Genomic DNA, 24,162 nt, shown 5'->3' with positions numbered 1-24,162 from the left:
TGCATTAATCATGGCTAGTAAGGGGTCAGAACTGATCAGGTATGTACCTTGTCAGCTGCAGGACTTGTTGCTTCTCTTTTGGAAAGTCACAACCCATGTGCCTTGGTTTGCACTAAGTAAGGTTTACTCGAGCTTCATGTGTGGAAGGAGACAGGAGATCTCTGAGGAGAAGCGTGCCAAAAGCAAGCTCAGTTTAGAGCTCTTTTGATACAAGAGGTAACTGAATAAACAAGCATTCCGGGAAAGGATGCTTCCCTTCTTGGCTAGGGGGAAGAGAGGGATGCCCTTGTGGCAGTAACGTGGTTCAACTGGTTACTGTCTGCTGCACTGCTTTGAGTGTGGGAGCAATATGACAGTGAATTACAAGCAGAAGATCTGGAAACACAGTTGCAAGGTAATTCTCTCTCATTGGGGCTTTTTATGGTTGTGGAAGTTTTCCCTCCCCTCTTCTGCTGAAGCTTCAGAAATGGCCTCTAAATGAACTGAAGGTTATTGGTAGCTGTCTACAATATGATGCAGTAGCATGAAATCGGAGAAGAGCCGCTGCATCTCCTCTAGCGGAAGGAGCTCTTGCTGCCCTCTTGCCAGAGTATCTGAGCCCTGACATGGACTATTAAAATGTGCTTCCGTTCCTTTCGGGCCTGCTGGGAAATATTATACTGAGATATGAAGGTGAAGCAATGCACAGTATGTGTGGCCAAGGCAGGGATTGATCTCTGGCCTTCCAGACTGAGTGCTTTAATTGCAGTCTGTGCTTTCTCCCAAATGCTGCCTCCGTGTGTTTTAAATGGGAGTGCTCTTGGCATCCGTGTGATTTGGTCCTAAACTTATGCTTGCTCTGTGTCAAAACCCATGCTGACATCAGGACCCCAGACCACGTGTCACAGGATTGGATTAAAGACCTTTTTGGAACAAGATGCTCTTAGCATCTGGTTTGCCTCATGATTCTGCAGAAACAAATTACATACCAGCGATGGGTGAGCTCATAGATTAAAAATAAAAAAACCCATCGGCAGCCGAGTTACCCAAGTAGAGACTTTGCATGCGTGCATACATGTACATCCACATGGGAGCTGAGCTGGAGGCTGTTACCGTGATGAGTGGCACAATAGGTCTGAACCTGATTCATTCAATGTTAGGAACATGCTGTTTTTACTTTGTACTTGGTGTTCACAGGGCTATAATAGGGAGGAGACACCAAAGTGTGCGTTATGTATGCTTAAGAAAGACGTTTGGTCTGCTCTTCAGGAGGGTGTGATAGTAAAATACATGGTCTTGTGAAGCTGCCATTCCGACCCAAAATCTAACTTGCCTCTTCTCCTGTATTTCTCTAAGCTAAATCGTGCTTGCAACGTTGACGTGTGCTTTTGCTGCAAAACTCTTATGACGGCAATAAAATAAACTCAAAACTTGTCTTTTACAGAAGTGCAGAATGCTCCATGAAGAGCATGGCAAGGCTGGGTTCTTGCAGGCCTTTGGTGCATATTGGCTTCTGTTCAAAGCACTGTGGTGAGCAAGATGAGCATTTGGTTGGATGTGGTATGCTATACCTGGCTTTAAGAAAAGCTTTGTGACTATGCTGTTATCCTGGATTGCATGTGAAAGCTATTCAGGTGTTGTGGGAATAAGCAGTGGTATGAAACTCAAGACTTTCCAAGTGTCTTAGATGGATTTAAACGAACACAAGTAAGCAGCGCTGATGGCAGCAGAGTGCAACGGTACAGACCTATTGCTTTATGTCTGCTCTGTGAGGCCTACCTGTTAAGTCAGTGATACTTCAGTTACTTCTCATGAGCCTCTGAAGGATTAATTGCTTCTGACTTGGGAAGTGCTTTGGAAATAAAGACTTTCTCTCTAAAGTTTAGCTGTCGCTTCGGAGGAGTGAGGTGGATGGATAAGAAATCCCTGTCTTATGACTACACTTTGCTCGTGTGAAGATATTTGTAGCTGCTGTTGACTCTTGGGCTGTGGTCAAAAAAACTCTTTATGACCTCTAGCAGAAAGTATCTAATAGCAGAGGATAAGTAAATGGCTGACCGCATGAAAAATACGGTGAAATTATTAAAACACCTTTCTATGTTATGCAAAGGATCTGTGAAAGAGAAGCGTGTGTGTGCTCTTTACTTGGACACGCCTGCTTTTTTCTAGGTAGGTTGTTGCAGTGCCCCTCATTAGGCAGACGGACGTGTGGGGTGCGGAGAGTAAATGAATAACGAGGAGTAGCTGGCCCTCTGGGATTTGGCACGAGTAGGCAGGAGATGTTGGCTGGAGGGAAGAGTTGTTGTGATGCCTCTTTGGATTGAGAGGTGGGAGCTAAGCAGAGGTAAGAAAGGATGGTTCAGTGACTGGGACAGCAAGATTCTCTGTTTGCAGGTTTGCTGATGCTTTGCTCAGAGTTCTGCAAACATCCCATTAGGCAACTTTACCCGTTTCAGAGGGATCTGCAAAACTCATCCATGTTGAGGAGGAAGTGATACGGATCCAAGCCTGTGCGCACTGAATGCTCTCCAGGAATTCCAAGCAAGCTCTGCTTGCAAAGGTGACAGTGTTCTGACTAGGGCTATTTGATGGCCACGTATTCATTAGCGCCTTTTTACAAGTGAATTCAATTTTACAAGGAATGAATGCAAGTCAGATGATGCAATGAGCTGTTCCCAGATGTCAACCGGTGAGATCCAGCTTGTTCCGGTGGCTTTTTATTGGTTATGTTTGTATGTAAGGGAATAAAATCTTAATATACCTCACAGAGCTCTGGCCTGTGTTGGGTGGGATGGCAGTGGGTGAAGGAGGGACAGTAGAGCAGAGAGAAGAGGAAGGGGCAGCATAGCCTTGGATCAGATTCTGTACTGGGGTGCCTCGAATGCACACTTGTCGGGAAGAAGCTTTCTGCTGAAAGTTGGAGCCTTTCTTTTGGCCTTTACCTGTTGCTTTTGAGTTAGGACAAATGCTTACAGATATGTGATTAATAAATGAGTTTGCCCTTATTTCTATACCCATTTATCAGGTGCGGTTTGAACTGTTGTACTGTTTCAGGTCATCAGAGAACGTCGAGGCACCCTTACCCTAGGTATTATGCACCGCATGGTTCTGCGCGTGGTTGTTCCCCTTGCGCTCTCCACCAAGTTGACAAGCAGATGGTGGAAGAAAGGCTTATCAAATTATTTTACAAATGAGAAACTGAAGCCTGTAAAGATGTAGCAATTTGGTAAGGGCTATGTAGGAAAACAGTGGCAAAGCCTTTGTACTGAGTGCAAGCATAACTCCTTGTCGAGTGTTTTAACTACAGTGTCTTTAATATTCATGTCACCACAGTATTGAAGAACTTTTATCATGGACTAGGGCCCTATGTCACATAATGCGAACACAGAACAAAGACTGTCCATGCTCCTGGGAGCTGCCTGGCTGCCCTTGCCTGTACCTGCTGAGGCTGGATGGTGGTTTGGTACAGAACACGCTTAGGTGTCGCCTTCTTAGGAGTTGTATCCAGAAAGGAGCATCCCTAGATGTAAATGGCAGTGATCTTGCAGCTGACCATGACATAAGAATTAACACACGGTATCTTCTAATGATCCAGTGTTACTCAGATCACAGGAAAATACACAAACTTAACCTTGCTAACACAACGAGTCAGCAGAACATGTGACTGGATTAAACACGTGTTGAATTTCTTTAAATACAAATGATGCTATTTTGAGAACATAAGGGGACAGATGGTGGTTTTTTTTTTTTTTACCTTTTGTTTCTCTTTTAATGAGTAAGAAGCACTTGCATTGTACTTTTGAAGCTGTTCCTGCCACCAAGGAGGCTAGAAATACATACATCTGTAAATTGGGCATACATATGTAAATTGGGATTCTCAAGTACTTATATAAAGTCAATGCAGGCTGGTGAATTAAATCTCAAATGTGGGCTTGTGAGTAACAGTCACAAGAGCTGGTCTGTCAACTGCTGTTCTGCGCCCCTGCAGCCCTTTCCTGTGTCTGGATATATGACAAATGAACAGCCAGGGATATGCCTATCGTTTCTTTTTCCTTCTGTGCCTGCGTATCTCTGAAAAACTCTAAAGTGCTGCTCTGTGCGGGGCTGTGTTTTGTGCTGTGCTGAATGATGAATACCGCGTGCTCCTGACTGTAACCAGAGGTTTGAATTCCCTGAGAGCTGCCTGGTGTAGAAACCTCTTTCCATGCTTGGCATGTACTGAGGAGTTGAAAAGTTCACTGCTGACTTCAGGGTTCGATTAGCATATCGTCTTCTAGAGGAATATTATGGAGTCCTTAGCTTGTGTTTTTTGTGTTGCTCAGTGGTTCTGAGGCGCTTCTGTGGCTCAAGGTTGTATCTGCAGTTTTACTGGAGACCGGAGAAGGTTGTTGAAATTTGGATTTCTAGGTTTAAGCAGAAGAAAAATCTCAATTTGTTTAAAACAAACCTCCGCACAATGAGGGTGTTGTGGATCTCGTGTAGTATCATGTTAGCTGTAAACTTGAGGTTTTCCTAGAATGTGTATGTTAAGGTTTCACGTTTTCCATGCTACGTTGTTCAAAAGAGATGTCTGGGGGATGTCTGGGTGCTGCCATAGTAATTGAAAATCCTGAATATTTGACTTCTCTGTTGCCATGAGCTCTCTTTGGATCCTTGTGTAATTGCTTTCAGAATGGCTTTTGCTGTTACCATAGCATTTAAGGGCTCCAGTAAGCCTGCTCTGACTGGCCCTTGCAAGCAAGTCGGGTTAAAAAACCAGTCCTTGCCCTGGGCAATTTAGTCTTGCTTTCTTTCTTCCTTGCCTCGCCCCAGCCTCTAGCAGAGACCTGGCTCTTAGCTCAGCTAGTGTTATTTTTCACTCTTTTCCTGGAGATATGTGATTCTTTGCTTTCCAGCATTTCCAGTGAAGCTTTTCAGCTGCATGCAGTTGTTGTAGCTTCTTGCTGGCTTTGCAGTTCCAGTCATGATCACTCAAAGCAGTCATGCTCCACAGCATGTTTCTGCCATAGCTAATTTCACTTGGAGATGAGCGAGATCTCGGATGCTATTAGCAGCTGCTTGGAATAATAGCAGCTGAAATGTGCTTTTTTTAGAGGGCTGACTGATAACTGAACAAATGAATTTTTTTAAGATGCGGGTTATTGATGATCCATAATTAAAAACAATTTTTTGGGGAAGTTCAAGGACTAAGATTGTTCACAGCAGAGAGGAACTGAATCTGTTTTGCAAAGTGATCTGCTTGGAACCTGTGTAGGTTGCTGCACAGTAATAAAACACTGCTCTATCAGCTTTTGAGTTCTTAAGTCTGCCTGTCGGTGAGGAATCAAGTGGATGCACAAGACTGTCAAACAGAGTACGTGCCTACCCAATATAGCTGTGGGGACATCTAAACGTGCTTCTTGCTTTGAAGAGTAATACAGTCTCAGCTTTTAGTGATCTGCTGTTTTTGATGGAATTGCTATCTTAAATATTTTAAGATTCAGTCCCTCGATCAAGATGTCCAGGCTACGTTCTGAATTAATTCTTGAAGAGCGGGTAGCGTGAGAAGCTATTTTTACCCTCAAGCTAAAACTTAAAGGGGTGGGAAGGGTTAATACACAGGGTGCATCTTGCCCATTGATGGTTCAGCCTTTTAATAGGCTGTTGCATGCCAGAGACGACTTTCCTTTCCTGTTCTTTCCCCCCTTCCTTTTTTCTTCCTTTCTCTGTCTACCTTGTGATTTACAGCTCCTTTTTTGACTTTCTCCAGGGAGCTTGGGGAGAGGGACAGATCCTGAAGTTCACTTATTAGATATGGCTGTGAAAAATGTGAAGAAATGAAGTTAAACAGCTTAAAATCAGACCTATCAAAGCAAAACCCAGAGAAGTGAGGGAGAAGCAATTAACCTTTTCCCATGTCACCAGTGCAATGGAAATGCCTGTGATGATTTAAGTATTTAGTGGCTGTTTGCAGTTGTGAGGGTCATAGCTAGTAAACATCCACCAAAAACCCAACAAACATGCAACAAACTCTAGCCAGCTAGACTTGCTCTCCTAAAATTAGGAGAGGTGAAGAGCATGCTTCTGGTCCTGTGTCGGGTGACGTTTCTGGTCTTATACTTTTGCACAATGGCGGGGCTTAGGCACTCCTGGCCGCTGACTGGGATGCTGACATTAACTATGATGTTGTTCTGCCTATTTAAAAAGTACCCAGAAGAGGGCGGAGCCTGTACATCTAAATCTGTCTTGTCATGTCCTAGATATTGCAGTAATGACACTAAGCGAGGGGCCCTATAATTATGTTAGTAATATTAGATAATCACATTAGGATTCTCAGCTATGGTAAATCTGTGTAGGTCTAACTAAGGCTCTGCTTTGCTCTAGCTGGGAGCCTGGTCCATCAGCTCTAAGCAAGTCTTTTACCTTGGGAGAAGAAATCCTTTGCTATGTTAAATATGTTAGGTGCTCTATTAAAGTTTGTCTGGAGGTATTTAAAGACTAGAGCTTAACCAGTGCTACAGCTGGAACTGGGTGAGCTGCTGCTTTCTTGAGTCTCTCATGAGAGGGGTTTCTTACAAGCAGGACTTTGGCTGCACACCTTGGGCTCTGCCGCAGTATTGGATGCAGTTTTTTGCCTTGGAAGTATGCGTTGTCTAATGGATGTGCATGGCTCTGGAGATACCGTCACAGCTGTTTTGGGGTGGGGCGGGGGGGAAGGTTCTTTGTTTGTTTACCCCTTTCCTACTAAATCAGTTGTCTTGTATCTGGCACGAAGCTGACAAAGATGCTGGACTTTGTGTGCCCAACCTGACGTGAAGCTGTGTGCCAGATTGTCGCTGGCCAGCAATGGAGACTCCTCTTGTTTTAAGCCATTAAACATGCAGACTGTATTGCTCATATGTGCAAATTTACTTTGAGGGGACTAAATTATTTCCAGCTCAAATGCGAGCCTGGCTGCTGCACGAAGAATTTCTTGCTGCTTAAAATGGTTACCGTGGGTGAAAGAGTGCCTCAAAGCTCGAGGCTTGAGCTCTCGAGCTCGTCCCTGCCACAGACTGTGTGAAACAGAGGATTGGCTGGTTGTATCGGATGACCAGCTCTGTTCAGAATTGGTATTGATACAAACATGAAGCATTCGCTCTCACAGTCTCCCTTGATTTCCTAGCACTGCTCTCTTCTGTCAGTAGAACATAACCTGCGAAGCCCTAGCCTTTTGCTAGACAGACAAGCTATATACAGTCCTTGCGTATCCTGCAAGGAAGGGAGGTGAAGTCTGAGTACTTCTTGAAAGCTTGCCTCATGCCTGTAGGATGAGTTTGGGATAATCTGACATAAAACGGGCATTGATGTTCTTCACTTAATTTCCTTAGTTAGAACTAAAAACACTTATGAAATGAAAAGCTCCATTTCCTTTAAGTTCAGTTTAAGTCAGAGCACTTCTGAATCTTTACTGTTGTGCCACTGTTGCAGCCACCTTTTGAGTATGGTCACTATTAAATTCCTGACCTTGTTGCAAATATACTTGCTTAGCTAATTTTCCAGCTGCCTAGGATCACGTGAGGGGGGATGGAGGTCTCGGTTGATGCTTCTGATATTTTTACCTGTTCCAGGTTTCCTGACTTGAAATCCTGAGGTGTTATTTCCTTTTGATTTATATGCTATCTAGTCCCCCCACGGTTCTGAAGCTCTGATTGTCTTTTCAGCCACTTAAAATGGTCACGACTTGGATGAAATTTCTGTATAAGTAGGAACGGTGAAAATCACTCAAGAAACTCTTTCAACTAGAGTTAGTGATGTGTTGTTTTTTTTCTTTGCCCTGAAGATAACTCTTAAATATGAAGGCTATTTAATTGGTGGTTGGTGTTTCAAGATCTGATTTGATAAGTTTCCCAGAGCAGATGTATATCTCCACTCCAGTGTTGAGCCTTTTAAAGCCCCTTTTAGGGGCAATGGAAGCAGCTTCAAAGCACCAGACTAACGTGCAATCAAAAGTTTTGTAAACCAGCCAGACTTTACACTGTTTTGTTGTTTTTAAATAATGGGGTTTGGCTCCCTGTGCAGATGAATATTCTAAGGTAATGAGAGTGGTGAACTTCATGGGGTCTGGTGCTTCAGTGCATGAAGGTGAGCGCCATGCTTTCTTTTCTGCTCTCATCTGCTTCATAGCTGTTAGGCCTGCATGGACTGTAGAGCTTGCGTCTTTGTGTTTTAGAGCCTTTGAGCTGAAGGAGAACGCCTGTAGTACAGGGCACAGACCCTGCTTTCAGCCGTGCAGAGAGCAATAGTTCATATTTCCAATGTGTATAGTTCATCATAATAGCTTGCTGCAAATAGTGTGCTCATGAGCCAAAAGCAACCAGGAGATGCTGGGGCAGGCCTTTTAGACTGAAGTAGTCCCTTAAACTTGGCAGTATTATGGTTTAGTATGAGTCAAATGACTTAAATTTTTTTTTTTTTTTAGTCAAGCTTGTTATTTCCTTCAAAGTGGAAAATCTCAGTGGAGCGTAGACCTGTTTAGTTTAGCATTATTATCTGCTTTTCTCAGCTGGGGAGTGTGTTGGCAGTGGATAAGGGTTTTTGTTCCGTTTCTGCTCAGAACGGGACTCTACTTAACTCACACTCACGCAGTGACATGGGCCCCGCTGTTTCAGGGGACAGTCCTCTCTTGCTCCCCAGCATCATATTGCAACTTGGAGAGGGTGAAATGTGGTTGGAGAAAGCTTACCTCTGTCCATTAATCTTGTCATCCTCGACCTTTCTACTTTTGACTATTATGGCTCTTTCTGGGGGCAAGAAGGAGATTCTCTTGTTTGTACAAACTTTGTGTGTTAGTCATAAAGCTAGGAAAGTGCTGGAAACGGAGAAGTCGAAGGCCCTAGTTCTCACCTTCCTGGGTGGAGATGACTATGAAAAATGAAGACAATATTTGAAATCATACTAGTGATCTTGCAGTTCTGTGTTTAACTGCAGGGAGTCTGGTGTCCTCGCTTGGGGAAAACTGAAGTGCCCTTTTGCCTGCCGGCTTTGTAGTAGCAGACTAATGCCTGCTGCCCTCTAACAAAGCAGAGGGTGGAGGAAATGCAGTTGGACCGTACCAGTGACTAGCCTCTCACCACAGTGAAGAGAGCTTGTGTGCAACGAGTCTAGTGTTAGTTTTTAAGACTGGATTTTTGACTACAGTCAGGGCCCTTTATGATACGTGGCAGTACTGGGAAACCCTACAAATGTTTTTTTGTGTTGATATGTTGTGTTGTATCCAGCATGTAATGAGAGGGGTTTCTGGGTGAACTTTCAATCCCATCCCATTAGGATGATAGTTATCTAAACCCTCTAATCTTATCCTAGGACATCTCGTGCTCAAATGACTTAAATTGTGTAGGGATAGGTCAAAGGCTTCAACTGTCTGGGGAAAAAAAAACGAGGGGAACAAACTGTAGAAAGGAGTTAGGAACAGTGGTGAGCAGACCACACTCTCTGCACCCCACGTGAATCCTGCTTGTGCAGAGAACAGCTTCCCATCGTCAATCCGGAAGGGGACAGTAAGCCAGCTGGTACCCCAGTCTTATTGCAAGCTGCTGTATTTGAGGGGTCCTTTCTGGACTTGTGCTGGTTGGGCAGCTGTAGGTGCCCTTGCAGGACGAATTAGCTTTCTGGGGACAGCCTGGAGAACTTACGCCTGCAGATCAGAGCTCTGTGACATGAGCTGCGTAAGCAGGCCTTTGCTTCATACTGCTGCTATAATACGTACGTTATCATACTGACCCACGCGGTCTCTGGTCAGGTTCTTAATTTTGTTCTTATTGTGTTAATCCCAGGCTTTCCTACACCACTAGCATACGTAATTCTCTGTAAGACCATAACTTAAGCAACAGAAGACTTGTTTGCAAATTGTCTGTGTTTCTGGCAATCCCCATCTCAAGGAAGCGGGAGCAGAGGGAGTGTTCCAGGCTGAGCTCAGTAAATCGGATTGTACCAGTGTCTTATTTACTTGCCTTGCTCAGTGATATATCCGATCATAGATGTTACAGCCAAAATGCAAAGTCTGCCTCCTTACTGTGGCTTCTTAATTAAACCTCAAACCACTTTAAAAATGAGTTCTGAGGGGTTTGTTGCGTTTTTTAGAGAAGGGTGTTAATGCTAGCATCTCTGTAACGTTAAGGGTGTTACAGGTGCTTGATAAAGCAGAAAAAATGCGCAGTGGATCCCGAGCGTTCCACTTCCTTGTCAAGTGTCAAAGGCAGGACACTTCACAGTCACGGTCCCAGACTGTGGGAGGATTAGGTAGTAAAAAAGGGGCAATGTTAGAAGAGAAAACTGATTTGGAGAAATAGCCTGCCCTGGAAACCAAGAGCCCAGAAGTGATGGAGGAGTTGTAGCAAAAAAGTGTGTGTGGGGGATTTGAAATCCTATGGTTTCTAGAAGGTATGCTGCGTTAATACCTTCCTGCTGGGTAACTGAGAAGTGGTATGAAAGACAGCAAAAAATACATCAGTGCGGACTAATGCCAACAAAAATAGCACTGTAATCCTAATGTATCATCACAGTTGAGTAGTGCCACTATAATTAAAATAAAATTCCCATACAAAAATAAACCGGCAAATATTTATCTGTGACAAGGGAGACCCAATATCATCCCACATGGAACATGGTCAGTGAAGGATTGCTGCCCTGTCCCATTTTCTTGAGACTGAGTGTGGAGCCTTTCACAGTAGCTGCTGGCCTGGTCTCTGCTTGACAGCAAGACTTGCGTTGTGATGCTCAACAGCGACTTCTGGAAGTAACGGGAGCTCTTTCAGAAAGTGTGCAGCTCAGCACCTACAGTGCGGTCTGAGGAGGGAACCCTGGAAGGCCTTTTTTTTCTTTTTCCCCCCGCACTGTGTTTCTACATATAAGTCACTTGGCCCTTTCCATCCTTGGCTAATAGGTGTGCAGAACTGAGACCAGGTTATTCATCCACCTCTGTGCTGAAAACTAACGCTGAGAGCTTTAGAAGAGAGAAGTATTAGCCCAGCTCGGTGCTTTTTCCCTGATGTGCTTACGGAGCTTGATACTAACATTGGCTGAACTTGGCCTTTATTCAAGATAATTACAGATGACTGTATTGCTTAACTTTGCCCTAAGTGTTTTCCTTGGCTTTTTTTCCTTCATAGCAAAGGGCAAGCGATTCAAAAATTGTGGTTTGCTGAAGCCATCTCTGTCCCTGGAAAAGATGTGAATATCTTGGTGCTTCATGATCAAGAATGGCTGTTACATATAGACAACTGAGGAAAAGCACTTGTGTTAGATGACTGCATGTTATTGCTGCTTGAGGGAGGTGTCAGAGGTGCAGGATGGCTTTCTCAGTACAGCAGCAGAGAGAAAATGGTTCTGGTGTTGCCAAGCGATGATGCCCAATGATGGCTGTGGCTATGGCCATGAAACAAAAGTAGTGCCGGGAACTTATGTTTTAGCAGTGTTTCAGGAACGTTCGGTTGCAAATACACCGTGCAAGGGAGTTGATACGGTTTTCCTGTAACTGGATCACAGCATCCTGACTTTGGAGAGAGGAGGGGGAAAAAAAGATTCAAGTGAGCCTACCCCTTAGTACTTAGGAAAGAAAATGCTAAGGAAGTTCTTCTGGTTTGTAAGATAAGGCAAAGTATGACATAATTCTTGATGGGTAAGAATCGATAAGTATTTGGATTGTGCAAATGAGGAATGGCTTTGTGCCTGGTTCAGCAAAGCACTTAGCTGTGCCAACAAGCACTTAAAATTATGGGCTTAAAATGCCTTGCTGGCTCTTCCTGCAGGCTAAATATTCCTGGGGCAGTTGCTGGGGACATGTGAAGGAAAACTTGGCTGTCCCTTCAGCTTCAGTGCTAAGATACCATGGGCTGTCTTACAGATGGAGCCATGAGGTGGGTGAGCGAGAGCTTATTAAAATAGAGAAAGTTGGAAACAATTCAGTCAAAAACCACATGCGTTGTTTGTCCAGCTCAGAAAAGAATTTTACCCCTGAAGAATAAAGCTTTTTGTGGCATCCAGAATATTTATCAGGAACTGTGATAATTCCAGATAATTTATTTGTAGAAGGGTGACAGAGCAAATTGTAAAATGAAGTCGTGATTCCCCCTTCCCCCCCCCCCCCCCCGACTGAAATTCATGATTTGGTAGTTGGCTCTTTCCAGCACAGTGACTTAACCAAGAAGAGAAGTGATTTCTCCTCAATCCTGGTTGCTTTTGGATCATCTGGTGTAGCCTTAGGAAGAAGGAAGGGGGGGAGGGGGGAAAGAGGGATATGACCTAAAACAAAGCTTGAAAATGTTTGTGGAAGGAAGATGCATCTATGCTGTGAAAATGTTTTTGCACTTATTAGGAAACTCAAATATGCAGCGAGGAGGAGGTAGTGCTACATGTTTTGTGGCCTTCTGTGTAAACAGCTTAGGTCTCTGGAAGGTGCTTTCAGCCTGGATTTCAATGAGCTAATCGCCTTTGAATGATGATATTTCTACTTTCTCAGCTCACCTGGTGCCTCTTGCAGGGGAGGGTGGTGGATCTGTGTAGCAGGATAACGTGTACGAGGCAGTGTGTTTTTGGAACATCAGTGACTTGTGAAATGGGGTTTGGCCCTGCGAACGCTGAAGTTTAGCCTGCTTTTCAGTTCATGTGTATAGGGCAGAGTCCAGCTAGGCCTTTTCTGGGCTATGATTAACTCAAGTTATGTGGTCTGAGTTGATGTTTCAGCCCCTTTCAGGCTTGAGAGGGTTCCTCTGGGTTGAACTTGCTGTTTTTTTGGCTCAGGGTGAACAAAACGAGGCTTGTTGTGGGGGCCGGTTGTCCGGCAGTCCCAAAACCTGGCTGCAGTAATACCTTGTTGTCTTTGCTGTTTGTGTGGTTATCTATTAGGGTGTATTTGAGGATCTGGAGCAGAACTGAAATGCAGCTCAAACAGTGGATTGTGTGAAGATACAGTAAGAGAGATTATTATTTATATAGCATAGATGCCAAATTAACAGCATCTTGTCCTGATAGGTTTTTAGAATCTTCCAGTACTTGTTTCTAAAGGATATTAAATAACCAGGAAACAAAAAGACTTTTGGAAAGGATTTTACCCTTGAGTATGAATCTGGCATATCTTTCCTCTGTGCTTCTAAGGCACTGATTAAACTGGGGCTTTAATCTCTTGTAACAAATTCACTTACAGTTAAGTTTGAGTAGCTGAATTCTGTTGTATCTGAAGTATTTAAATATTGAAGCAAGTTGGACTGTTGTAGTAGCTCTGTTATTCGAAGTTATAGGAAGTCTTTGAAGTGTTTTGGTGCAGTTACCTGAAAAAATGATTCAGGAGCTTACAGTAGTCCAGACTCTACCTACTTTCTCCCCTGGCCTTTTCTTCCTCCAAGACAGAGCCTTGGGATTTTTGCTCTATTGTGTCCGTGTCCCAGAGCCGCAACAGGCGTTTTGGCTTTACCCGTCTTTATGATTCGCTGTTCCTGTTTTCTAGGCAAGGATGTTCCAAATGCTTTGTCTGAAGTCATCTAGATTGCAGACCTCTTGTCTGCCAGTCCTTTGCTCCAGCCACTGAACCACGCAGCTGCAAAACTGTCTGCTGTCTCGCTGAAGCGATGAATTTGTATAGCCTGAAGCATGTGAGACAGGCTGGGGATGCTCAGAGCAGAGGAGAGCTTACCTCTGATACTTGTTGCACAAACTTTTGGCCTGACAAACCAAAATCCTGGTCCAGACTCATAGCACCTGTAAGGTGCTCTGTAGTGTAACAGTGTCTTTAGGTGGCTTGTCAGCCCTCTCCGCATCCTCGCTGCTCTTTGGGATTTGAATGCTGCAGAAGCCCTGGAAGACACCAGGATGGTTGGACAGAACATCTGCTGAAGCACCACTCTTTTGTGACAGCTCTTCCCCTTCTTTCATGTTCAGGATAAATCAGTCTTGTCTGTGGGGAAAGCGGGGAGGGGCACCATTAACTAGTGCGAGATCAGCTTATGAATAACATCTTACACTTGTTTTCAGATGGGCATTGCTGACTGCCTGTGACTTACTGGTTACAAGAGTACTCCAGGTTTGTGTAGGGACTCTTAGTCTAATGCACTTGAAGTGCGTACGTGCAGTAGGCGCCTATCTTCTTACCTCGCTCTACTCTTGCGAGGAGGCAAGAGAGGGGATCACATGCAGCTTTATGCGGCTGGTTTACCTAGTTTAGCAGAGCTTGCCTGGCTGTGAGGAGTTCTGCATCCTGCTGAAATTACAGAAGGGCTGAAAATATGGCTACAAGCACTGGAAATGGGCCAGTACGCTTGCACAAGCCCTCATGGAAATTGCTCTGGCATCTGTATTGACTGGAGATAAGTGGAACTTCCCTTATTAGCAGCTCTTTATTTATTTATTTTGGCTCATCTGAAAAGCAGTTAGCAAGAACGGTCAGGCCAGCAGTGCGTGGCAAGACAGCCCCGTTTCGGTGCTCTTGTAGAGGGGGGTGATGAGGAATGCAGGGTTAAGTGCAAAAAACACTGATCATTACAGCTGGCAACAGCCACAGGAATCACAGTAAGTTGATGATGATTGTGATGCTGACTGTGTGCCACCTGCAGAAGGAGGTCAGTACATCTTGAGCATGCGTAAGGATGGGTGTATAAATTTGTTTTTTTTTTTTTTTAATTTCAGAATGAGAGCTGTGTCTTAGCTTCTGCCAGCTTTTGTAGGGAAAGAGTTTAATTCCCTTCAGAACTCTTATCATGGGCCCTTGTTTTTGAATGCAAGGGAGGACGTCCTCTGAACTGACCCTCAGGCTTATTTCTTGTTTCTCTCCCTTCTGGTGCTTGCAGAGACTCCATGTTTGTTTTTCTTTTTGGTTTTTTTTCGTATGTAGCCCAGGTTAGTCTCCTCCTTTTGTTTTCTATACCTGTACTGGAAAAAATGCTCCACCTGCCGAGGCAGACGGTGATGTTCCTAGTGCCCGGATTCTTTTGCTTCTAAGCCTTCTCTTGTATGTGACTTGGCCTTCCTGGCCATGTGTGGCATAGCTAGCCATCTAACTTCACTTGAGGCAGCAGAGGCGCTCAAGCTGACCTTGGCCAGGTTGGAGTTGCACAAATCCTGGCACGGCTATGTATCATATTGGGGCTGGCATATTGCATCAAAGCTGGCAGTTTCTTGCCATTCAAAGGGTTGTCTTGCTTGCTGGTCACTGAGAATAGATGTGAATGGTCCTGTAATTGGCATCTGGCAGTGCTTCATAATTGCCTGACAACTCTTCTTTGATCTATTTTCTTCTAACTTTGCCCAAATTTAGCAGAGTTGGGGGTTGGACTGGGATAACCGGGGAGAAACTGACTGTGTTGTGAGATTCCAGTAACTGAAAGTAGTCCTTGGGGCTGCCAGGCTGGTAATGTGGTAGGTATATAGTGTGCAAGAAGGGCTGTCTGTAACAGTGGGGGAGCAGCTGTTCACAAGACAGTGAAGATCTGAAATGGGTGCCTTAATTTCAACACCATGTGGTGAATGTGACAATGACTGGGCCTCCCTTGGCAGTCAGCGAGAGCTGGGCAGCACCCTTCCTTCCCATTGAAACCCACAGTAGATGATGCTCATCATCTTCTGCAAACAGGCCCCTTTTTTTTTTTTTTTTTTTTTTACACTGAGTAGCACTGCATAGCAGGTGAAAGAATTATCTAAGTCCACTAGAAAGTCTTCCTTAGGCAGTGTTGGCTGCTGTCCAAGTGCTTGGTAGCTTGGTCCCTTCCCCAGGCTGTGTTGAACAGCATTAGTGTTCTGGGCAGTCTCATGCTGCCAAGTGAAGCTTTCGGCAGTCTTCTGGACCCTCCTTCCCCTGTTCTCTGTAATACCTTGCTGAAAATGTGAACTGGATTTTCTGTCTGCTGCTTACTAACAGAGTTGCTGCTAAAGCTATAGAAGTGTAGGTCCTTCTGGGACTGCTCTTTTAGCATTAATCTGAATTATTGGCCACAGTTGCCACTAAAAAGGCTTCAAGTGCTTTCAAATGCTTCAAGTATATTAGCTATAACCTGTTTACAGACATTAACCCTTAACCTTGAAATGATGATGCGGAGCTGTTTTTACCTTTACTGTGTTTTTGTTGTTGTTTTGGAATTCACCAATTTGGGGTGAGTGCCACTTTTTTTGAGCGGTTCATAAGCCATCACTGTATGTAGTGAAGCAGCCGGTAATAACCGTGTGAGGGACTTGTGAAGCAAAGAATAGAACAGAGCTTCAAACCAGTGTCTCTTTTGGAGAAGAGATCCAAAAGGAAGTGGACCTAAAAGGTTCGGATCACTAGGGGGGTCCCTGTCACTTGCAGACGTTCAGATACACAGCAATTGCTTTATGGAAAACCCCATAAGCAGGTGTACCTATGACCTTGGCCTGGAATGACCTGCAGCCTGAAATGCCCTCCTGTAAGGGCAAGGATTCCTGCGGTAGCTCTGATTTGCTTCGTCGCGTGGATGCGGTCGAGCTTTGTTTCTGTAAATGCACGTGCAATACATGAAGACCGCCAGTGGCCTGATTTCTCTGCCCTGTATGTCTGTGTACCTGCTGCTTCCTTCGGAAGCTGACTTGTAGGTGTAGGGGCACAGCGTTTTTGAAAACCGGCCCCTGTGTTTTGCAAATGGGCTTTGATCTCGAATTTGTTGAAGCCATTCGTGTATGAAGAATGTGGTGAGAAACTGCTGTTCTTTGTACTCTTTCTGCTTCCCTCTTCCCCTTTTGCCATTCTTATGCCATTTTACTGCATGTCTTGCAGTCCTGGTCTCTGCGTGCAAAGGTGGGGGTGCGGAAGCCAAGTAGCAGCAAAAGGCTTAATAAAATGATAAATCCAGATAAATTCAGGTTCGGGTGTCATTTTTACACCCTTTCTGAATCAAATGCGGAACGAATACCTGAGAGCAGTTAAATTCTTAATTTTGTTATGATTTCCTGGGTGCTCTCCTGGCTACAAGCAAAAACTGGGCTCAGTAAACAGTTGTTTGGAAGGAATGTTATGGTCTGTTTTAATTGAGGCGGTTGGATCAGATGATGTAATAGACTTTTAGGAAGTAAAACTTTTGCACCCTCTCTTAAATGGATGTGGATTGTCAAGTCTTGCTTCTCTTGTGGCAAAGTCATTTGCTCTAGATTCTTGTATAAGATTGTTATACACAGCGATTAAATCAATACTTGTTTTCTCTGGAGAGAAGCATGCTGCTTTTACTAGTAGAAAAATTGTCATGCTTTAATCTGCAGTCAGTGGGAGTTTAATAATAAAGTAACCAAATTAGTAGGTGTATTTTCAGGCAAAATAACTTACTTTGAACAGCTTCCATCTGTGGTGGTGTCAGCTGAAGTTCGCAGGAGTTTAAGAAAATGGGGAAGAGGACACAAGGATGTAATTTTCCTGCAGCTTGCATAAGCCCTGTTACATCAGTGTCTATGACAGCTTCTCCACAAACGCTTCCATCTTCTTCCTTGCTTGCAGTTCCACCTGACTTATTCAGCTCTCATTGCTTCATTTGGAAGATGCTCCAGGACGTAGTTATGTTAAGTCCTAACGTGTTGATGTTGCAGTCCTGTACTAGAAAGCATTAACTTTTTACATGACTTTAGATCCTAAATTTTTGTTTCCTTTGAGCTCTTGGGATGGTTTAGCTATGTTCTGTGTTGCATAGACTGTAGTTTTACTTGCCAGTTGGCCCTGGTTGCTTGTAAGAACAGTAGCAGGATGTACGTGTCCTAGCAAGGATGCTCTGGGAGCGACTTTATTAGTCAGCACTGGGGCGAGGAGCTAGATTAGAGGAAAGGCACCTTAAGGAGAACTTTGCTAATGCGACATTAGCAGTTGGCCTGAAGAGGTGCCAGTCCTGCTTTAGCTGAAGCAAATGCTTAAAAGGAGAAGATGGACCTTGAATTTAGTGGATCTACGTTTTTAAAGTTTAATTGATCTATTTTTGCTGCTCAGCTCGTGTTTCTTTCAAGTATCCTTCTGGCCTTTGGGCCTGTGAGAAGAGAACTGAGCTCCTGGAGGGGAGGGAAGGTTTCTGATGGATTCCCTCAGACTTCCTTTTTTTTTTTTTTTTTTTTTAAATGAGAAAGTCTTATGATGCCAAAAAAGTGTTGATAATGACTGTTGAGACTCTAACAAAAAATGATTTTTTTCATTTAACACTTCCTCTAGAGTTACGTGTGTGGTCTATGGAAAGTTATATGTGAAAATTGGAAAAAAAGCCCAAACCTGATCTCCCCAATGGTTTTTAAAAAACAATGTTTTGAGAATGTAAGGATTGTGGAAGTCATGCCGGGTCCCTTATTGTTTAGTGACTCCATCAAAGGCTATAAGAGGAAGAAAATCGTTAGAGTGCTCTCGTGCTTTCTTCAATATGGACATCCATTGGACTAAAGATAGCACAGGGTGAGGTGTATGTATGGTCTCCAGAACTGAACCGAGTGTGGCTAGGATGGAACAGTAAGGCTACCACTGTGGGTTTAGGAGTTTTTTAAAAATGGCTTATAATTTGAGATCCTCAAATTGAAACAGCATAAGGAGTGGTGGTGGGGGGGAGGGTTATTTTGGTGTCTCAATTTGAACACTCGGAAGAAATGAGGCCCTCCAGAACTACAAGGGTTTTATGCTGCTCAGTCCTGACAGAGAGCATTTTATGTATGGCTTGCTGTATCCCAGGGCCGTGTCCTGTTTTTTCTGCATTATAACATCCTTTTTGCAGCCTGATTATAGTTTTAAGAACCTTAATTGAAATCTTCCTGCTATTTTCCCGCATGCTCCCTCATTTGCTGCATCTTTCTTGCAGTTTCTCTGGGCCTGCTACCCGTTAGCTCTGCCCTTAAAAGTCAATGCGGCTTCCTTGGAAAATCCTATAGGTCTAGCTGTTAGGAGGAACTATGATGTGTAAAACGAAGGACTTTGCATACTGAGAGTGTTTTTTCTCTTTTTAAATAGCTCCAGTGCTGACAATACTATTTGCATGTCTAACTTTTCTGTGGCTTTTTGGGAAACGGGCTATTACGGGTATGTTAAAAGCTGTCTGATAACAGAAATGAGGAGTGTTGTTCTTTGGACGTTGCAGAGCGTTGTCTGGTCACTTGCTCTTCTTCAGTCTTTTCTTGATAAAAATAAATTTTTGTTTCAGTAATAGCTTCACTGGGCCGTATGTCTGTATTCTTGGATTTGTGAACAGCTTGTAAGCAACAGATATTGCAAGATAGGCAATTGTCAAATGCAATCTATTTTAACGCTAAACTTTACCCGATGTGTGGCTGTTTTGCTTGTCGCTTTTCACACGATGAGGGGGAAAAAAACAGTTGGGTGCCAGATAACCATTAGTAATAATTATATGTAAATGTGTCAAGCATAACCATGTATATCTTCCTGCCTTGGTGGTTTCTGGCAGCTTGTGAAAAAGAACACAGTGAGAATCACTAAAGGGCTCAAACCTCTTCTATGCGAGCTCTTTGGGATGTGACTAGCTTTCTGTGGTGTGTAGTAACTACGGTTCTTTGCGTGCTGGAACTCCTGAATGCTGCAGCAGCACCAAATAATAACTTACTGCTGGGCTGATTATTTAGAAATCCTCATGCATGAAAGAAATATTTGCTTTAACTTCAGGTAACAGTGAATGAATGAACTGCTGTTAGGTTATAGCACTGAAAAGTGTTATCATGCTTCCCTTTTTACCCTTGTGCATCACTTCTTGGCTACTTGGATACGCGTGACTCTTTTTTGGTCTGATTCCTTTTGATCGCTGAGAGCCAGGTGCTAAACTTTGAAGCCTGTGTGCCTCCATCCTCAATCTGCTGCTTATTTCTGTCCAGGACTACAAATGAAAAATCCTTTTATTTTGATGCATTGCTAACAGAGATGAAAGGCTTTGATGCTAAACAAGTCGGGTATGTCTTGGTAATCTTGACTAATAGCAATGGCTGCAAATGGATTGTGGGGGTGCGTGTGTGTGTGTGTGTGTGTGTCGGTTTGTTTTTCCTGCTAACATCAAACCACGTATAGGAAATAGGGTTCTACTGCTTCTTGCACCAATCAGCTTTGTAATGTAACTTAGAGATGCTTCAAAAGTTGAGAAGCCTTTTAAGTTCAGGCCTTTAGTAATTCTGTAGAAGTCTTGTAGCTCGGGTTTTCTGTCCAAGGCAACATTGTGATTACACTTCAGCTTTTGTCTTCGTAATGAAAAGTAATGGAACAGTGAAGGACTGTGTGGTAGGACAAGTAACTGGTAATTGCTCGTTATTACTGAGATGGTAACTGTTAACTTTGCTTCCATTAATTGAAGATAGGCCCTTTTAGAGCTGTGGTTGGTTTTGATGGCTTTTTTTTTTTTTTTTTTAAGTTTCCTGAAATAAATAACTGTTTAGGTAGAGATGTAAGCTGTGGCGCTAGGCAGATCAACGGGGCGCTCCTATCTTTCCTAGCTGCTGCATGTCCTCCTTCTGAATGTACTGTGAAGGTGGAGAACAGCAGGGACAAGGCTTGGAAGCGGGGACGGAGGGGTTTCTTTGTTACTAAATGAGGTGTTTTGTGTCTTCCCTAGGAGGTTTTGCAATAGTATTTCTTGTAAGGACTAACAATGGGATGAAATGTGCCCTGAAACGGATGTACGTCAATAATGAGTACGACTTGCAAGTCTGCAAAAGAGAAATCCAAATCATGGTAAGTCACCACTTTGCATTGGGGTCCCAGCCTGGGAATGGAATGGCCTGAGAGCCCTATCTCCTTCTGGCTTTGATTTGTTTAGTGTTGTAACCTCTGTGGGTTTTCTTAACGTTGTCATTATTTTCGGAAAGACCTAGCTTCTGAAGTTATGTGACTATGTGAAAATCTTGGGCTGAATTATTTAAAATTGAAAAACTTTGGTCAAGAAAAACACAAACTGAACAAGGAGAAGGAATCTCAGAAAAGTTAGGAGGGCAAAAAAGCCTGCGTTTCATCCCCATGACTTAACGGGAATGGGAAGAGCTGCAGTGGTGAGTGTGACTGGAGGGTGTTTCTCGTTTGGACTTCCCCCGGAGAAGGCTGCTGATGGTGATTTGGCCATCTCTGGACTCAAGCCGTATGCAAATGGAAGACCTTTGAGCTCAGATGAATGTATAGCACAGCAACTTCTAGCTTTTTTTGGTTGAGATGAAGGCTGTCTGAATATTGGTGAGGTAGACAAATAAAATGTTATTTGTGGGGTAGTTACTGCCTGGGCTTTTTAAACTGGGAAAGGGTTATAATAACCAGTGGGACCTTTTTCTAGATTATTAGATGCAAGGAGTTGTACGATAGGATAGCTGTTTTGAGTAGCTATTTTAAGTTTAGAGCGCATCTCTCAACAGAGAAAGGATCAGGATCATCTAAAGAGAGTTGCCTGGTCGTGGTTGGAACCTAATAAACATGGACGTTTCTATTTTTGAAATTGCGTTCAAAGATCGTGATGAACTTTTAGTGATTGCGAGGTGGGGAAGAAATGGCAGAATCCTCATTCCGCTAATTTATAGCGTAAGGTATTGGTTTGAGATAGATGATCTTCATGTCAGAAACCTTTACCTGTAGCAATTGTGTGTGTTTTATGAAGTAGCTTTTAAGTTAGGTCAGTACCTTTTAAAGATACCTTCTGGAGTTTGTGCGATAGTTCAGTAAAGCTTTTGGGCATGCCTCTTCATCACCATAGCTAATGCTACATGGAGAAAGTTGAGATTAGATCTTACATCAAAGTTTTTTAGCTATGCTAAAACCTTAGCAAAGGTTATTTATGGGTTTTTTTATTTGCCAGTGCTTTCCGTTATCTCCATGTCTTTGGTGTCTCTTTAGAATGTGTGGCTAACCTGGAAAGTGGTGGTGAGACAGATACAGTCTTACTCAGCTGGTCTGCTCACTCCTGTACTGAATCATATCTTAAGTGCTAATCTTTGTCCTGAAGGAGTACAACACTTCAAGGAAAGAAGCAAAGCTTTCCTTTATTTTATGTAGTAAAGGAGTATTTAGAACCTAACTGTAATGCTGTACAGTCGCAAAAAGCGCAGCAGAGAGCAAAACTTGTCCGGTAGAATTGTGATTTCTTTAACTGCTGAGGCTGAACATAGAACAGAGGAACCGGACTGGCTATTGCTCCTGCGAGTATGTGTAAATCTGGGAGTCGCAGCTTTTATACTTAATATATATTTATCTTACAGCGGGATCTGTCTGGCCACAAGAATATTGTTGGATACATTGATTCCAGTATAAACTCAGTAAGCAGCGGTGACGTGTGGGAAGTGCTGATATTAATGGACTTCTGCCGAGGTGAGTGTGGGCTCAGCGTGTTGTTGGTTGGTAGATTTGTCCCTCTTCAGCCCTTACAGGAAACTTGCATAACTTTTTCCTTAGGAAAACTATGCATAGGCCTGGCCCTTCCTTGAATACCGATAAACCGTTCTGAACAAAGTGCAGCCAAAACTAAAGATGGAGAAGTGGATGGTATGTGTGTCTATGTTGACCCTGTTGATAGGACTGCTACCACCTTTGCCCCTGTCCAGGATTTTCCTAGATCCCTCCTGCTGTGAGAGAGAACCCTTAAATACATGCTTGTATTCTTCATAGGCTGGTTCACATAAAACAGTTGCTCTTCTAAAGCTGTCAGGTTGCAGAATAAAATTCTCTGCTGTATGCTGTATTGCAAGCTTTTTCCATTTCAGCCTGACTTGGGATTATTCTGGAAGTCTGAAAAGGATAATGTGAAGCCAATGTGTATGCCTTCTATCTCTGCCCTTTTTGCTCAGGTGCGTCTCGCCAGGCAGGCCCTTCCAGTTTTTTCCAGCCGTTTCAAAGAGCAGTTTGCTCTGTTGTGGCTGGGATGTGGTGTTTGGAAAATGACGCATATACTGTGCTCGAATGCCCGTTGCAGGAATAGAGCGTTAAGCAAAGAAGAATGTTTTGGCCAGGTGACCTCAGAAGTTTGTGGCCATTTAGGATGGTGGCAGCTGATGGAAATAGGTATTCTTGGGACTGTTCAGCTTTTAGCTGAAGCCAGGTGCGTTGTAACAAGGACAACCCGATTCTAAAACGTCTTTAGACGTGTATAGCCTGTCCTTCTGTCCTGCCATCATCTCCTCACTTCTTTGTTTTGATGCGGGCATCCCAACTAGCTTGGGATGGGATTGTTTTCTGATACAAAGAACCACCTTATGAGTAGTTTTTTTTGAGGGAATCATTGCATAAGTTCCCTGTAAGCTTAATCCAGAAAGTCACAAGGAGTGTTGTAAGGAAAAGACCAGCCAGCACTAAATCCGCACTCGCCTCCAAGGTGGTATTTCTTATGGGACTTGCTGTTGCCAGACGTTCTGCTTGGCACACACCTCCTTCTGTCTCCCGCAATCAAACGGAAGCATAGGAACTACTACTATATGTTGAATTTTTTCTTGTTACTCTCTTCCTCTTGTGACAAACATAGTTTCTAACCCATATCGGTTCCTTTTTATGTGCAGAATTGTACTCATTAAGAGTGCAAAGTGTTCACAGCTGCACTATTGGGCTCAGTTTTTCTTTCATTTCATGTTACAAAAATTCTGAAGTTTTCCATCACTTCTGGTTTTGAGTGAGGCTGTTTTGCTTTGCCAAAGGTTCAGAAATGAGTGTTTTCCTCTATGTATCTGTTGAGTTTTGAGGTGGAAGATCCTGTGTGGAAATTGTCTGAAAAGGCCTTTACAGCAATAAAACCTCAAGGCTGAGGCAAATTCACTACTTGCTTGTGAAAACTTGCCTTTGTTTGTCTGGGGATTCCCCTCACACGTGCCAGTCTGACTTTAGCTGAACCGTTTAGTGGTGCATGGGGGGTGTGTGTGTTTTTGAGTGCCCTCCCCTTTGCTTATGTGTGGCAGACTTTTGTGGACTATGGCTATGCCACATTCTGTCTTTCACTTCTCTGCTCTGACAGAAGCTTTTTATTGTAGCAAGAAAGGAAAAGGTGTGGCTTAGAGATACATTTGGGCACTAACAGAGCCAGGTGAATGAGGGCCTTGGAAGCTAAGTTGCTGTTCTCAAAGCATTGCTCAAAGACGAGATCAGATGTGTAACGCCTGTTGGCAAATAGGCAAAATCTCCTCAGAATTAGGCCAGGAGAGAGGTTGCCAGAAGCCTCAGGGAAGGGCTTGGTGAGAGTTTTGAATTTGAACTCATGACCTTCTTGTGCTCTGACTGTACAGCCACAGTTTCATGGAGAGCAGATTAAGACT

At 43.6% G+C, this 24,162-nt stretch overlaps 1 protein-coding gene across 10 annotated transcripts in view; it reads left to right on the top strand.

The window, feature by feature from the left end:
- The window catches only part of AAK1 (AP2 associated kinase 1), an 80,997-nt gene that overhangs the window by 5,369 nt on the left and 51,466 nt on the right, over window positions 1-24,162 (top strand). For all 10 annotated transcript variants that reach the window (XM_068920664.1, XM_068920663.1, XM_068920662.1 and 7 more), the window contains exons 2-3: window positions 20,502-20,620; window positions 22,126-22,234. In XM_068920664.1, coding sequence (XP_068776765.1) covers window positions 20,502-20,620; window positions 22,126-22,234 — 228 coding nt within the window. The remainder of the gene's footprint in view (window positions 1-20,501; window positions 20,621-22,125; window positions 22,235-24,162) is intronic.

Source organism: Struthio camelus, chromosome 27 (genome assembly GCF_040807025.1).
Source record: "Struthio camelus isolate bStrCam1 chromosome 27, bStrCam1.hap1, whole genome shotgun sequence".
Lineage (NCBI taxonomy): Eukaryota > Metazoa > Chordata > Aves > Struthioniformes > Struthionidae > Struthio > Struthio camelus.
This window is presented reverse-complemented; position numbering and strand designations above follow the sequence as displayed.